General features: G+C 45.3%; 1 protein-coding gene across 1 annotated transcript; it reads left to right on the plus strand.

The window, feature by feature from the left end:
* The first annotated feature begins 9,980 nt into the window (after window positions 1–9,980).
* On the plus strand, window positions 9,981–16,039 carry LOC138802740 (putative defense protein 3). Its single transcript, XM_069986363.1, has 5 exons — window positions 9,981–10,288; window positions 11,353–11,465; window positions 11,641–11,756; window positions 14,557–14,621; window positions 15,835–16,039. Exons 1-5 carry the CDS (start codon window positions 10,090–10,092, stop codon window positions 15,951–15,953), a joined length of 612 nt encoding a protein of 203 aa, XP_069842464.1. The 5' UTR covers window positions 9,981–10,089; the 3' UTR covers window positions 15,954–16,039.
* The last annotated feature ends 1,697 nt before the right edge of the window (window positions 16,040–17,736 follow it).

A 17,736-nucleotide genomic window follows, 5' to 3' on the forward strand; every position in this document is an offset into this window, starting at 1 on the left:
AACGCCTTCCATGTCTCCCTCTTAAAGCCAGTGGTCCTCAACCGGTTCTCCGATAAGGCTTCGCTCTCTGCTCCACAAGCCGTCTCTGATGACGTTTACATTGTCAAAGACATTCTGGCTATGAAAACTGTCAGAGGGAGACGATCCTTCCTAGTGGACTGGAAAGGATTTGGTCCTGAGGAGAGGTCCTGGGAACCCGAGGCTAACATCCTGGACCAAGACCTCATCAAGAGGTTCCTACAGGCCAGAAAGAGGGGGAGGCCAAAGGGGGGGGGGGGTACTGTTACGGCCGCGGCGGCGTCCCGTGCTCCGGGCCGCCGCCGCGACTCCCCACTGCCCCATGCAGCAGCCGGTGTCCGTAGGCAGGGACCCGGCGCTGCTGTCACTTCGGCCCCGGGGGGCGCCTTACCTCTCCACGCTCCTGTCCGTCGCTGTGCCGGCCGGCGCGCGCGTCCCCGCCTCCTAGGGCGCGCGCGCGCCGGCTGTCTCAGATTTAAAGGGGCAGTGCGTCCCTAATTGGTTAGTTGCACCAATCACTCCCCTATAAATCCCAGCATGCCCTGTCCCTTGTGTTGGAGCCTCTACATGCTTCCCATAGCGTTTGGCCCAGCTCCCTGTTGTTCCTGATTCCTGTCCGCTACCTGGTCCCCTGTCCTTGTTCCTGATTCCTGCCCGCTACCTGGTCCCTAGTCCTTGTTCCTGGTTCCTGCTTCCCCGTTACTCTATTGCTCCTGTCTTCAGCCTGTCTCCTGCGGTCACGACTACAGACCTCTGCCACTACCATCTCCTGCCTACTGCTCCTGCCACGCCTCGCCTGCCATCACCAGCAACCAAGCCAGGGGTAGCGACCTGGGGGTCGCCTGCCGCAGCAAGTCCATCCCGCCTTGCGGCGGGCTCTGGTGAAAACCAGCGGCCCCTTAGACTCCGCTCCCTGGTGAGGTTAGTGCCATCGCTGGTGACGGTCCAGTGGATCCACTACTCCAGGCGTTACACATATTCATCTAAAAGGGAATGCAGGCCAGGAAGCGAGACCATTGGGTTTCGTAATGTCAGCAGTATATCATCTGCGAATAATGACAGTTTGAATTCTCGATTCCTAACCTGCACTCCCTGTACGTCGGGGGATAGGCGCAGTTTCACTCCTTCTACTCTAAGTACTGATCTGGACTACAAAGGATTAAGTAACATATCAAGTGTAAGTACCCAAAGGTCCCCACATAATAGGTATTCTCTGAGCCTTTATAAAGTCTTAAGGCCCCATATAGTGTCAAGCCCCTTTGTGCAGAATCTATATAGCATAAGTTCCTCTATGCAGTCCCCATATAGTATATGGCCCCTCTGTGCAGTCCCTATATAGTATGAGACCCCTCTCTGTGCAGACCCCCATATAGTATAGGCCCCTTTGTGTACCCCCCCTATATAGTATAGATACATTCTGTTTAGCCCTTATGTAGTATAACCCCATTGTGCACCCCCCCCCCCCCCCTGCAAATCCAGGTCCCACCTACAGTTCACAAGTGCACACGCTAGCCGCCCTGGCTAGGACAGCAGAAAAGAACACTCAAAAAGTGCTGAAAGGCTGTGATTCCACATTGCATTTGTAACATAACATATTGTGGTGCGTGCTGGTCACTAGATGGTACTGTGTGATGCCACTACTGTGATGGTTGGTCAGTGGAGTATAGCTGTCAGGATGGTATCTTTGCGGAGCGTTATGCTCGTGCTCGTGCTGTGCGGCCGAGAAGGCGCTGATATTCTCTTATTCTGTTCTGTGTTTTGTTTCGCTGTGTCTGAACACTGGTTTATTTGCTCTCTTTGGGAGACACACCCGACTTCACCTGATGAGTTCTGTCTGGCCATGTCATGGTTAATGTGTGTTTTGGTTCTGCTGTTACTGACAGGTCTTCCTGCCAGTGGATCTGTCTTGTTCTCAGGTGTCTGTGCTTGGAGATCAGGGGGATGGTCCAATTACATTCTGGATCAGAACCCTGGCCTCCTATATAACTAACCCAGTCTGTGCACTCATTGCTGGTTATTGACTTAGTCTCTGCCCGCTTGTATCTTCTGTGTATTTGCGATCTCTGATTTTTGCCTTATTCCTTGACCTCCCTTGCTTGCCGCCTGCCCTTGACCAATTTGCCTGGACTTTGACTATGTTTATTGGATTGTGATTTTGTACTTTTGCTGCCCGATTGTTGTGACCCGGACTGTTTACTATTCCTCATTGTGTTTGTCTGTCTGTCTTGACCATCGCCAAGTTGCTCGCCGCCATCTTAGGGCGGATTGTGACAAGTAGGTAGAGACAGTGGGCGGGGCTGAGCTTAGGGCTCACTGTCTTGTCTTGTCCTGCTGTCCGGTTCCTAACAATAGCTCAGCCAGAGATAATGAGGCACACCTGCTTTAAGTTTATTGTGGATGGCTATACCCTTTCCCCAATGGTCGGTGACCTGCCGGGTTATGATAAGTCCCTTGGGCGCTTATCACTGTGGTCCAGAGTGGAGTTATGACTAGGGCTGGGCGATATGGGCAAAAAATAAAATCTCGATTTTTTTAAATTTTTTGACGATTCTCGATTTAAATCCTTTTTTTCCTTTTTTGCTAAATAAACAGAACATTTTCTCCCTGCAGCATCAGATACTATTTTAATATTTTAGACAACAACTGTATTGATTTCCAGTGTAACAGAGGCCCCATATAGTATAGGAAATCATGTTTGTGCCTCCATCTACGTTGGGTGTAGGAGTGGAGGTATAGTGGATAAGGGGTGTAGTAGTACAGGTATAGATGAGGGGTGACTGGGGTAAAACTGAAGGGGACTGGGGTGACACTAAAGGGGACTGGGGTGACACTAAAGGGGACTGGGGTGACACTAAAGGGGACTGGGGTGACCCTGGGGGACTGGAGGGACAATGGGGGACACTAAAGGGGACTGGGGTGACACTGGGGGACACTAAAGGGGACTGGGGTGAAACTAAAGGGGACTGGGGTGACACTAAAGGGGACTGGGGTGACACTGGGGTGACACTAAAGGGGACTGGGGTGACACTAAAGGGGACTGGGGTGACACTAAAGGGGACTGGGGTGACACTAACGGGGACTGGGGTGACACTAAAAGGGGACTGGGGTGACACTCTGGGACACTAAAGGGGACTGGGGGACACTAAAGGGGACTGGGGTGACCCTGGGGGACTGGAGGGACAATGGGGGACACTAAAGGGGACTGGGGTGACACTGGGGGACACTAAAGGGGACTGGGGTGACACTAAAGGGGACTGGGGTGACACTAAAGGGGACTGGGGTGACACTGGGGGACACTAAAGGGGACTGGGGTGACACTAAAGGGGACTGGGGTGACACTAAAGGGGACTGGAGGGACAATGGGGGACACTAAAGGGGACTGGGGGGACACTGAGGGGACTGGGGTGACACTAAAGGGGACTGGGGTGACACTGGGGGACACTAAAGGGGACTGGGGTGACACTAAAGGGGACTGGGGTGACACTAAAGGGGACTGGGGTGACACTAAAGGGGACTGGAGGGACAATGGGGGACACTAAAGGGGACTGGGGGGACACTGAGGGGACTGGGGTGACACTAAAGGGGACTGGGGTGACACTAAAGGGGACTGGAGGGACAATGGGGGACACTAAAGGGGACTGGGGGGACACTGAGGGGACTGGGGGGACACTGAGGGGACTGGGGGGACACTGAGGGGACTGGGGGGACACTGAGGGAACACTGAGGGGATTGGGGGGGGGACACTGAGGGAACAATGAGGGGACTGGGGGGGACACACTGAAGGGGACTGGAGGGGACACTGAAGGGGACTGGGGGGGGACACACTGAAGGGGACGGGGGGGACACTGAGGGAACAATGAGGGGACTGGGGGGGGGACACTGAAGGGGACTGGGGGGGGACACTGAAGGGGACTGGGGGGGGGGACACTGAAGGGGACTGGGGGGGGGACACTGAGGGAACAATGAGGGGATTGGGGGGGGACACTGAAGGGGACTGGGGGGGGACACTGAAGGGGACTGGGGGGGGACACTGAAGGGGACTGGGGGGAACACTGAGGGAACAATGAGGGGATTGGGGGGACACTGAGGGGACTGGGGGGGGACTGGTGCAGCTGGAGGTGATTGGAGCAGGAGGGCACATACATCTCCTCCTCCTCTCACCTCCACACACACGCTCCCCTCCCGGCCAGATATGGAGGTCCCGGGTCTGTGGAGGAGGAGGCCGCAGGGACTACAGTAGGTGGTGATCGCATAGCTGCGGGTCACGGAGCTATACCGCGGGAACGGGGGTCTGCACCGAGCCCCCCGATCCCGCTGTATAGCTCCAGGACGAGCAGCGCCGCGATCACCACCTACTGTTAGCCCTGCGGCCTTCTCCTCCACAGACCCGGGACCTCCATATCTGGCCGGGAGGGGAGTGGGACGCTCAGTGGAAGGGGCGGGGGCAGATCAGCGGCGGCGCTGTCAGTGGCTGGAGGCCGCCGGCACTGCACCGCCCCTCTCCAGCCTGGCCACCCGGCATCTTCTCCCCGCTCACCCACACCGCCCCTCTACGGCTCTCCCGCCGGCCTGCACCGCAACCCCCCTTCTCTCAGCTCCTCCCCGGCACCGCAGCCCGAAATGATTTTTTGTGAAAATCGAATTTACGATTTTCACAAAAAATCTAATCGATTTCAACGTTCTGGACGATTAATCGAATTAATTCGATTAATCGCCCAGCCCTAGTTATGACCCACCTGGACTGTGGGTACCGCCACCCACAGAAAGGGGAGATGACCCAAGGACGGTGTAGCTGCTGTGTAGGTGCTTGTGCAATAACCACTGAGTGTCGGTAAAATAAATAAACTCTTCTTTACTGAAGGAATACTTTAACATACAAGCAGATAATGGACTTTTGACTTGACTGGATTAGATCTGCACTGTACTGTAGAGGTAGAATAGACTTGGTTGCATACTGAGAAGAGTAGAGAGAGTTCAGAGTACTAGAGAGGAGTAGGTCGTGAGAGTCCAGAGTAGTGGAGAGGAGTTTGCCTTGAGAGTCCCAACCCAAAGTAGTAATGTGCTCTGCCGGAACTTTAGAAGAAGTAGAATACTTGAGAGTACTTGAGAGAAGAAAAATATTTGTGCCCGTGTTTCGACCTTTTGTCGCTATACCACGTCCTACTAGGGTGACACAAGCCCCAGTCCTAGTTACCTGAGTTTAGCAAAGTGTCCGAGCGTTTCCCGGTGTCACCTGCATTGCGAGATAGAGTACATAGGCTTGTAGCAACCTCCATCTGGATCAGTTCCTCTGCTTATAGGATACTGTCCTGCTGTTTTAGAGACGTTCAACTGCGTGGGTTGGGGTTATCCCTGACTTGTCCTCTCTTGAGTTGTTTAGCACTGCATGGTAAACATAAGTGTTGCCTTAATGAAAAGAGTCTCTTTATTTTCCATAAGCATTTGTACACTACAGCTGGTCTGTCCTGGAGGGGGGACCGGGCAAAGCCAGGCTCCTGGCTAAACTCTGCAGGAGACTCTGGTCTGTGTGTCTTGCCTCTACGAAAACCAGAAAAGAACTCCCTAAGTGTGAGTCTACACTTCCTATCAACTTCCTAAAGGGTGTGTAACAGCTCCTGTGAGTGGTGGAAAAGAGAGTGCAAAGAGAGAAGAAGATAGAGATAGATGAAAGGGAAGAATAGCTCTCATTGGTGCGCAGATCACAAACAAACAATAACCCTATGTTCACTACAGCTGTGCAATATACAAATACATATATACATACTAGCAACACCTAGTGGCAAAACTGAGACATGACCTCATTACTAGAGATGAGCGGACTTTTTGGATTTCTGGTTTGTGAGAACCAGAGCGATCGGCGTCGGATTTCCGCTGTCTGCTCGCTCTGTGCAGCGGGTGGATACCGCATTGGCTGTATCCCAGTTTACCAGGCGTTCCTTAGGAGGTATCCACCCGCTGCGTGGAGCGAGCAGACAGCGGGAATCCGATGCTGATTGTTCTGGTTCTAACGAACCAGAAATCCGAAAAGTCTGCTCATCTCTACTCATTACCACTTGACTTTTAGTACAGGCTTTTGCGAGGGGTGTCCACAGTAGCAACACCCGTGGTGGGACACCACAATATGAAATATTGGGGTGTCAGGGAACTTTAAAGTGTCACTGTCGTGAAAATTTTTTTTGCAGAAATCAATAGTCCAGGCGATTTTAAGAAACTTTGTTATTGGGTTTATTATCAGAAAAATGCATTTTTATCATGAAAAAGCTGTTTGAAGCTCTCCCCCCTGTCTTTATTGTTCTCCTATGGAGAGAGCTAAACAAAAGACCAAAACAGGACAACAAAGAGTTAATCTATAAATATCTCACCCTTATCTTCTTGGACAGTCACCAGTGACCTGTCTGAGCTCAGATTACAGCTGTCACCCAGCTCCGTGCCTGTAATCCTCTGTTATCTGCTTTCTGCTGCCGGCTAACTCCCTCCTTCCTCCTCCCCCCTCCCCTCTCCCTAGAGCAGACAGGGTACGTCTCCTGCAACAAGTCACAATTTTCAGATTTTTCAGAGTGGATGAAAAAGAGGAAGGAGGGGGGGACCTGGGAAAAGGCTTTTTACATGCAGATAATGGCAGATTTGGCTAATAAACCCAATTACAAAGTTTCTTAAAATCGCCTGGACTATTGATTTCTGCAAAAAAAAAAAATACGACAGTGACTCTTTAAATACAAGCCTGCCTACAATATTAACATATTCAGCCTACACCTAAATAATGTCTATGGCTACGTTTTTATTGACCATTTACTTTCTAGGAAAAATGTTATCTATACATTGATGTCATAGATAATTCTGCTTTTATGGTCTTGGTTCTGCTGAGAATTAAATCATCATCAACCTTTCCTAAATCCCCTGTAAAAGCAAAAACAAAAAATCTTGCATTGCTCATGCACCTCTGTTTTTTGCCCACGGCTACCATTTGTCTCTAAGCAGAGCAGGTACAGCCCTGGTACTTTTTTTTGCCATCAACATATTTCCCACTTTCTCAAAGTTTTCCAAGTTTACTTTTTAGCAACGTGTAACCACTTTAAAGCCCCATTTTATCAGCATGATGAGCTTGTGACAGGAAAGGCATGAATGTCTATGATTGATTATAATGCTTCAGAGCACTATGTCTTATACACTTTAGTCACAGACAAGATGTTAAAGAGAAGTCTTTCAGCAGGTTTTACCCCTATAGCCTGCTGACAGCGCTAGATGGGTGGAGGGTAAAGCAGATAACTGATATCTTGGTAGATAGCCCTGCTATTTGTATGACAGAGAAAAGCGGGTTTTAGCGCTCCTCACACTGCAATCACATATACCATCTAGATAGTCCTTTCCTATGTAATGTCCATCCAGGGGATCCCTAAAGCAGACACAACAGGTGGGATGTCAGCAGTTTTGGGGTCTGCACTGCTGACGGACATCTTTACCAAGGCTTAGAAAAACATGGCCACTTTCTTCCAGAAACAGCACCACTCTTGTCCTCAGTTTAGGTAGGGTTCCATTGAGGTAAACGGAGCTGAATTGTAATACCGCACATAACCTGGGGACAGGGAAAGTAACTGTGTTTTTATAACAGTGGACCCTCTGTCATTTTCCATAACAGCTGGCAGCCAACTAATGCCATTCAACAATTTTACATGCACCATTATTGTCACCTACTTAGAGCTGTATGGAACCTACACTGGGTCTCCCACAAGAGTTATGGTGTGTTTACTCAGAGATTTATCTGACAGATTTTGGAAGCCAAAGCCAGGAATGGATTTGAAAAGAGGAGAAATTTCAATTTTCCTTTATCACCTATTCTCTGTTTATAGTCTGCTCCTGGCTTTGGCTTAAAAAATCTGTCAGATAAATCTCTCTGTGTAAATGCACCATTAGGGTCCATTTACATGGAAAGATTATCTGGCAGATTATCTGCCAAAGATTTGAAGTCAAAGCCAGTAATGGACTATAAACAGGGATCAGGTAATAAAGGAAAGCCTTAGATTTCTCCTCTTTTCAAATCCATTCCTGGCTTTGGCTTTAAATCTTTGGCAGATAATCTGTCAGATAATCTTTCCGTGTGAAAGGGCCCTTAGTCATGTGATGTGATATGTCATTGCTTCCCTATCACCGGGGTCTGACTGACGGGACCTCTGAATGAAGGAGCTGGTGTGCTATTTCACAGTTCTTCCCTACACATACATGCTACCAGCCAACCCATTGATTGAATACAGCTGTGTTGTGGGACTCCTTTTATTGGATGGTAATGATTGTTGCTGCACAGGGGACGCAGGATTGTAATTACATCTCCACTGATAATAATGCTGTGGCATATCTAAATACACCATAATATTGCAATAAGCCACTAAGGTATAATTGTCATACCAGTGAGGCGCCCCCTAGTTGTTGGTGAGGCCCAGCTGGGGAACCAGTTTTCACAAAGTAACTATGATCTGCAAAGTTCTTTGGCTGTTTGCAAAAATCTTCATTTTACCAACATTATTAATTTATTTCGTACTTGCTTTATTAGTATATAGAGCTTGGGAGATTGGTGAAAGGCAGCCCTAGCATTAGTTTCAGCTTTTTAAATGGACTTTCACCACAGATAGTGAGGCCCAGGCACCCTCTTGGTCAGTCTGGTGAGGCCCAGGCATTGCCTTGGTCTGTTGAGTGAGGCTCCAGTAGAAAAAGTTTGAGAAGCACTGCTCTATAGTATGAGCCGAAAAAAAAACAAGGAATCAGGGCACTCACCCACTCTTTAGGCTTGCCTTTCTTTATTCCAAAGCTCCAAAGGAAAGGAGGACAGGTGGAATCTTCATATATAATCTTCATATGAGACATTATATTTTATTTTATCTTATTTAACACACTTTACAAAGTTATATAACTTTGTAATGTGTGTAAATAAGCGGTCTGGCCCCCTTCCCCCACTTTCCGACCCCCGACACCCCCCCAGACGTTAATTAAATTATACATACTCAAGCGCACCAGCTTCCCCCATAAACCCGGAAGTGAGGGAGATTGCAGGACGGCGGCCGGAGGTGACGGAGATGCGGATGGTGGGCGATTTGAGTGGCGATCGTCAGTGTATGGAGTATTTGTGTAGCTAAGTTTTGGGGGTTTTTTTGCAGGTCCTGCCAGAGTTGTCCTTTAAGAAATCATCATATTAGCTTGTGGCTGAAACTGCTGTTTATGCAAGATGGAACCTAGAGGCAACCTTAATTGCTGGCGTCCAGACAAATAATATAATTTCGACAGGCACAGTCACTTGGCACATCAGGGTGGTGCATGGATCCTTGTCACTAGCGGGCGTGCACCCCCGAAACAGCCATTTAATGCCCACTGGCACTTCTTCCTGCCAGGGACATGTCAATTCTTTGAGTGCAAAGGCACGGAGAGCAGAGGCACGCGAGCCCTCCCATTCATAGAGATAGAAGGCATGATTTGGCGGGGGGGTGGGGGGGGGTGTTGGGTTTCTGCACAGAATTTCAGTGCCGATTCCTTAGAGTAATCAGGTCCCAATTGTCGTCATTTCATTGATTTCTTATGGGAAAATTTGCTTTGGTTTAAGAGTGATTTGTATTACAAGCACAGTCCCGGAAGAAACTATGCTCGTAATCCAAGGCACCACTGTACATCCATAGGCTATGTTCCCAATATATGTCGGTATATTGATGGCCACTAATAAAGATTATGTTCTTCCCCCGATATGTTCCTATAGTGGGAACATAGTCTTAAATACAGAATCTTCATTTTCTGTACTCTGAAACTGTGTATGAGGAAGCTGTAATGTATATTAACATTGATACATCTTCTGTTCTAGACAGTCTGGATCTGCTTACACATTACATATTCAGAGTGTGTCAGCAAACTAGCCAACAAATCATCAATTTCACAGAATCGAATGAACTCCTCAACAGATAGTAACTCTTGTTGTATAACTGCAACAAATTGGTGAATTGTGACTATTACAGCCAAATCTCAGGGGGTGTTTATTAGGAAGTTGTGTCTCCAGCATTCTGCAGTCTGTAGACAGATTACTCTCTGACACCCAAGATGACACAAGCTAAATTGTCCGTCCTGCTGGTGCTGATGACCTGCACAACAATGTCATTTTCTTACCCAACTGGGGCGCCAATATCTGCTTGTCAGACAATGATGCCTGGTCATGTTGGGGTCCTTCCACAACCAAATCCTGCACCTTATATTATGAAGATCAACTCTAGTTCCTACCAAAGTGGCAAAGCTATACAAGGTAAGAGTCCAAAACAATGACCTATGCCTATGCTAAAGAAATATAATGTGCTGAACGAACCAAGACATTAAATGTATGGGGTGGTAGGGACTAATATATGACATATTGCCTAGGTTCTCCAACCTCAGGTATTTGTAAATCAGGGAATAATCGCTCTGTGTTTTCATAGTTGCAGCACCAAGGATGACCATTGCTTTTTGGGTATTGATGGAATTTACTTGGCTAAGAAACATTCAGAAATATTAATTAAATATTGAGTGATGTAGAATCATAGAAATGATATCCTTTTTTGATACATAATAGTAATAGAAAGTTCTACAACAAAGCTGCCATGTGTTCTAGTGCCAGAATGAGGTATTTTGGTGCCTACTCTCTCCTCCAAGCCTTGCATTTGTTTATTGAACCTAAATATGCTAAGTTCAAACAGAAGATCAATTTTCGTAGTTTTTACATTATAAACATGGACCCATATTGAGACTTGATTCAGGAAAATACTGTTTTGTCCCTATGGCTGCGTCCAGTTGCAGCAGATCATAAGTAATTTACGTTGCAATATAACACAATAGGGTTTTTAAAGCTAATCTACATCTGCTGTACTATAGGGGTTTAAAAACCTGATCTACATGTACTGTACAAATTGTGCCAGGAAATGAGAGCAGACAGATTTTTAAATCCACATTATCTGCCATGTCTAGATTTACAGTATCCTTATGGTCTGACTGTATAACCCTGCAGCCAATGGATATATATAATATATAATTTTTATATTAATTAATTTATTTTTTTAATTGAATGTGTCAGCCGCCTTTCACGCTCCAAACTGCTTACACTGATTAAAGATTAACTTTATTTTGATTATTTTGTGTAAATTATTTTATGGTCATAAATTAGTATTATGTTTGTTAATATGCCAATAGCCTTCCCAGTGGATGGAACTTAGTTGTGACTTTATTGTAATTATTCAGATGATTAAAGGGTACAATGTGTTCCCAGGATTACCTCCACCTCCGAGTTATTGGTAGATCGGTTTTTATTGTTTACTGAAAAAGCTTCTTTGTTTGCAGTTCAAATAATGGGCCCTCCATATAGAGGAATCTTGCTGGAGGCCCGGACAAATCTAAAGACTACATTGTATGGGACATGGCTTCAACCTCCAAGTAATACCAAGATACTGGCGGTAAAATAATGATTATCATGTACTAACAGTTGTAATACATGCAATGTATTTTTTACATGTGTTAAGTCATAGCCAGCCATGTATGTATGCTTATGTGTATTATCCATGCTGTCAGACCTTCTAATGATAGATGATGTGCATATACTGAGAGTTCACACTTTAAATCTGGTTGCAGTGTCCTGGAAATACGGTTGGTGCTATTACACACTCTAACACCAACTTAAAGGATCAGACCACTACATATGTCTGGATGCCGCCAACTTCAGAATGTCCGGATGTCCTGTACTTTGTGTAAGTAACAAGCAGTGGATAACATTAGGAGGCTGGTAATTCAAAACTACAAAAATCTTTTCTTATTGAATATGATCACTAAAATTTAAATAATCATCAGGTAAAAACCCCATGAATCCCAAGAGTCCTTTAGAAAAGCCTATCAGAAAAGTGTCAGAAAACACATTGTGTGAAAACAACTTCAAGTGGATTTCCTATCAGATATATTAAAAGGCATCTATGAGCTCCAGATCAGGTTTGGAGCCACAGACATAGATAACTGTACGGGCAATAAAGACAATTATGGAGCTGACAGTGTTTCCAGAAGTTCCATGGGGCGGTACGCCCCTTGCTCCATTTCTCTTCCTTCACTGACAGTCGGATCCAGCTTCCAGTGCAGAGTCTTGCCTGCACCATAGATTCCTGTCAATCAAGATGAGAGAAGGAGCGAGGAGGCATGCCAGCACTTCAGCAGCTCTGCCTCACATTTGAATCGAGAAATACACATATCGCAGTCAGCTCCACCAAAGGTTTCACTGCTTTGCCCCAAATAGTGTACCATAGTGTTTGCAGCTCATAACTTGATTTAAAGGTGATAGATTCCCTTTAAGGTAAGGTTCCTAGTAGATGCATTATAAGGCTGGGTTCACACTACGTATATTTCAGTCAGTATTGTGGTCCTCATATATCAACCAAAACCAGGAGTGGATTGAAAACACAGAAAGGCTCTGTTCACACAATGTTGAAATTGAGTGGATGGCCGTCATTTAATGGCAAATATTTGCTGTTATTTTAAAACAACGGCTGTTATATTGATATAATGGCAGTTATTTACTGATATATGGCGGCTATCAACTCAATTTCAGCATTTAGTGAACAGAGCCTTTCTGTGTTTTCAATCCACTCCTGGTTAAGTTTCAAAATACTGACCAAATACTGACTGAAATATACTGTGTGTGAACCCAGCCTAAAGGAATACCCAGTACCCAGTCCTTCAGGTTGAATAGAGAGGGGAAGCTTGACCTGAAGACTATATATATATATATATATATATATATATTTATTTATATTATATATATATATATATATATATATATATATATACACAGTGGTACCTTGGTTTAAGAGTAACTTGGTTTAAGAGCGTTTTGGTTTAAGAGCTCACAGTTTTTCAAAATTGTGACTTGGTTTAAGAGCATTGCTTTGGTTTAAGAGCTCCCTGTACCGGGTGGGAGTAGGGCAAGTGGAGGACGGGCATGGTCTGCATAGCAGGGTCTACAGCACGGTACTCTAACCCCGGAAGTCTCCCTTACCTTCCAAATGAGGCTGGGGCTTACATCAGGGGACAGGACTGTGGGGGTAATCTCTTCATAGCTGTAACCCTTCCCTCCCAGGACAGAGAGTGCTGCTATACTGTGCCCACATCTGTCCTGCTCATTCCTTCATGCTCCCTGCAGTCTCTGTCAGCCCTTGTGTTTTCCATCCTCTCCATTACTGTACAGTAACTTATAATATCACATATTCTGCTGTTTCTGAATGTTTGTTTCATCTGTTTAACATGTTAGGCTGGGTTCACACTGCGTTTTTGCAATCCGTTTTTTTCATCCGTTTTTTGCAAAAAACGGATGGAAAAAAAAACGGATGCATTTGCGTGCATCCGATTTGATCCATTTTTCCATTGACTTCCATTGTAAAGAAAACGGATCCGTTTTTGGATGGACACAAAGACATAGCTAACACTATTTTTGTGTCCGTTAAAAAAAATGGATGCACACAAATGCACCTGTTTTTTTCAGCAGTTTTTTGCAAAAAACGGATGAAAAAAAAAACGGTTTGCAAAAACGCAGTGTAAACCTAGCCTTATTCAGAATAATAAAATATTATTTTTGGGCTGTGCAACCAATTGTCTGCATTTCCATGACTTCTTATGGGAAAATGTGCTTTGGTTTAAAAGTGGATTTGGATTACAAGCACAGTCCCGGAACGAATTATGTTCGTAATCCAAGGCACCACTCACTCTATCTATCTATCTATCTATCTCACCACTGTAAGGTTTGGGCCCTATTCCACGGGACGATTATCGTTTGGATAATCGTTAACGATTAACGATCTCAAACGACCGCTATTGCGAAAGACCTGAAAACGTTCACTCATTTCCATGGAACGATAATCGTTACTTATGATCGTAATTGCGATCGTTTCTCTTCACTATTTATTCGTTATTGCGTTCGTATCTATTGAGAACGACCGAACGATGTCTTATTCAATGCGAACGATTTGCGAACGAGCAACGATAAAAATAGGTCCAGGTCTTATTAAACGATCAACGATTTCTCGTTCGGTCGTTAATCGTTAACTGCATTTCAACCGAACGATTATCGTTCAGATTCGAACGATTTAACGATAATCTGAACGATAATCGTCCCGTGGAATAGGGCCCTTAGTTGGGGAAAAGATCAGAAGCAATGTGAGAAAATATTACTTGACTGAAAGAGTAGTAGATGCTTGGAACAAACTTCTAGCAGATGTGGTTGGTACATCTTCAATAAGTGAATGTAAACCTGCCTGGGATGAACATATATCTATCCTAAGATAATAAGAAGGGAAATACTAAAAGGACAGACTAGACGGATCCACTGGTCTTTTTCTGCCGACAATCTTCTATGTTTCTAATAAAATCGGTGTACTGTTTGCGGTCTACACCTTGTGTTGATATATAACAATTTCACCTTTTGTGTCTTGTGGGTGTAGCAGCGCATAGTCTACATAGTAACCATAGATGTGGAACTTATGAATGATTTAATGACTTGTGTTTACTTAGAGCCACAGTGGCAGAGGCGTATAATGTCTACTGGCTTGGAGTCAGGTCGGCTTTGATCACAAGAGGTACGTGCATATTATTATAAAGGAAAAAAACTCTTCAATAGTAACAGCTGTTACCAGAGCAAAACTAATACAAATATTGTACACAAGTAAAAGGCAGTTAGTTGATCATTGGTTTAGCTGTTGCCATCACCTATTCATATCCCCTGCAGTGTCCTCTTCCAAGAAAATTTTGTATTTTATACTGGACATTATTTATGAGATGGAGTCGTCTTGGCAGTGACAGCCTGCTCAGCCAATCACTGGCTGAAGCAGCGTTTAGTGGGGGCCTCGAAGATGTGACAGGAAGACCCAGGGGAGTGTGGTAGGCGAGTATAGGCTGTTTATCATTTTCTATGCAACCCAGAACTATAGGAAGAAATATAGATGCTTAGAGTACCCCTTTACATTAATAGGGTACTCCAGCAAAAATCTTTTTTTCTTTTAAATCAACTAATGTCAGAAAGTTATATAGATTTGAAATTTACTTCTATTTAAAAATCTCCACTCTTCCAGTACTTATCAGCCTCTGAATGTCCTGCAGAAAGTGGTGTATTCTTTACAGTCTAGTACTGTGCTTTCTGCTGTCACCTCTGTCCAAGACAGGAACTGTCCAGAGCAGTAGTAAATCCCCATAGAAAACCTCCTTTGCCCTGTACAGTTACTGCCTTAGACAGAGGTGGCAGCAGAGAGCACTGTGTCAGACTGGAAAGACAGGACAGGACATACAGCAGCTGACAAGTATGGTAAGACCTAAGATTTTTAAATAAAAGTAAATTACAAATCGGTATAACTTTGTGACACCAGTTGATCTGAAAGAAAAAGATTTTCGTCAGCTACCCGTGGATAGAACGGCGCCGTACATGGGAACGGGAACTGGGCCGCGGTTCAAAAAACGGACCACGGCACCGGCTTCCCCGTGACAGCGCCGTTCTATCCCTGGGTCAGATTAAAGAGGATGTACCTGACGGTAAATCCTCTTTAATGTTTGATTCCAAAAGATCATTAGTCAAACCTGATTCTCCTCCCAAAGTTCTCCCTCCAGAATGACAGCAGCACTGGACCAGGAACAAGCTAGCGGGTGAATATCGATGTTCTTCTGTTCCCGACGTCACTTGTCACTAATTGTTTTATTAGCCTTTTGAATTCATTAATAAGTTTGTATGTCCCATATTTTCTATTGTATAACTGAATAGATGTTGTTACTAAACTTGTTTTATTTTATTTTTTTCAACAGATCCAGCAACGACTTGCAGAGGCAATGAGCTAGCTGTCCAGTCAAGCAGTGGAATGGCCTGGCATCCTGCCATTTACTCAATCCTGTTCTTTCAGCTTGTATTTTTTCTCTTGGTATAAAGTCACATTTTGATACAAACTATAAATATGCCATCAGGTTACAAAAGACAAGTACTTCTATAAATACACAAATATGAAACATTAAAGGTGTCTTGTTATTTTTTGTTTTATTTTTTTTATTTTTTTTTTTTTTTGGGGGGGGGGGGTAGATTTATTCTGTAAATCATCAATGCTGCATACAGCCTATATGGTTCAATAAAGTAGTGGCTTCACATGCCCACTAAGGAGAGTACTCTCAGGATGGCCACCCAACTGACACTTTGTTTAAAAAGAAAAAAAAAATAAGTCAGTCATTGGAAAGGCTTATCACTTGGCAATGCAAAAGGTGCAAGCAATGTACATAATGTCCTGAAGAAATAGCTGCAGAGATTCACTGTGAGACAAAGCATTGTATGTAATGACACTTTGTGATAGACGTATGGATCACAAAAACTGGACTCCCAAAAAGTGGAAGGCATCAGCATTTGCTGGATGAAATAGTGCACACTATTCCAATCAGGGGCATGACTAGATTGGCTGGGCCCCATAGCAAACTTTTGACTGGGCCCCCCGACTGTTAAGTGTGGTCATAACTACATAACAGGAGTGCTTGCAGTTAAAGGGACATTTACAAAACCCGGGAGGCCAGCTTGGCCACTGGAAGCTGCAAATGATGACGGCTCAGGGGGTCAGTAACAGGCCATGGGGCCCCCTGATGCGGCGGGCCCCATAGCAGCCGCTATGGCTGTTATAGTGGTAGTTAAGCCCCCGATTGCAATGAGAAAAACAACTTTATTTACATGGGACACTAGATATAACAAATGTCATAGGTATACGTCCCTCCATTAAGGGGAACATGTTAACTGTAGATCATGTTCAGAGCTGCACACAGATGACATAAATCAGATACAGACTTTGGCTTCCAGGGCTAAACCTTGTACACCAATCACTTAGGGCAGGGAGACATGGTGGAGGAGGCATGCATACTGCAGCTCAGAACTGACTCTATGACAGAAGCTAAAAAGGAAAACATAATTAGAGATGAGCGAACCTCGAGCATGCTCGAGTCCATCCGAACCCGATAGTTCTGCATTTGATTAGCGGTGGCTGCTGAGGTTGGATAAAGCTCTAAGGCTATGTGGAAAACATGGATATAGTCATTGGCTGTATCCATGTTTTCCAGACAACCTTAGAGATTTATCCAACTTCAGCAGCCCCAGCTAATCAAATGCCGAACGATCGGGCTCAGATGGACTTGAGCATGTTCGAGGTTCGCTCATCTCTAATAATAATCTATGTCCCTATCAGCAGCTCTGGGCACAATACAGAGATGACAATGATTCAAGTACACACACAGTACCCAGATTCAGTCCAGTGGTCCAGTTCTTGGGAAAGGATAGACAACTTTCTATTGTCAAGTAACTTATTTCATTAAGGGGTAAATAAGAAATGTTTAAAGGGAACCAATCACCTAAAAAATCGATATAAAGGCAATAATATGTGCTCATACACTGTCTAACACACTTCCCACACATATATCTGTAACGTCTGTCCCTGCCCCACACACCCCAAAATCATACTTTGATCCTGACCCCGCAGTATGCAAATCCCAGGAAGGTAGTCATGTGGGCGTTTGTTCAGATCAAGTAGTCACGGCCTCGGGGGGCGGGGTATCGCTGTAATCACGCCTCTATGGGCGTCATACACAGCCCCTGTCACTGCGGCATCATCATAGGGGGCGGGGCCTGGGACTGTGTAACTGAGATACAGCGTCTCCCTATCCCCGCTGTATGTGTGCTCTAGC

The sequence above is a fragment of the Dendropsophus ebraccatus genome, chromosome 10 (genome assembly GCF_027789765.1).
Source record: "Dendropsophus ebraccatus isolate aDenEbr1 chromosome 10, aDenEbr1.pat, whole genome shotgun sequence".
NCBI classification, from domain to species: domain Eukaryota; kingdom Metazoa; phylum Chordata; class Amphibia; order Anura; family Hylidae; genus Dendropsophus; species Dendropsophus ebraccatus.

What these genes read in the sequence shown, in the direction of transcription:
- LOC138802740 (XM_069986363.1), top strand. Translation starts at nt 10,090, where the DNA reads ATGACACAAGCTAAATTGTCCGTCCTGCTGGTGCTGATGACCTGCACA. An exon ending in GTAATACCAAGATACTGGCG is followed by an intron (nt 11,466 to 11,640) that starts GTAAAATAATGA and finishes ATCTGGTTGCAG; the next exon opens with TGTCCTGGAAATACGGTTGG. An exon ending in GTCGGCTTTGATCACAAGAG is followed by an intron (nt 14,622 to 15,834) that starts GTACGTGCATAT and finishes TTTTTTCAACAG; the next exon opens with ATCCAGCAACGACTTGCAGA.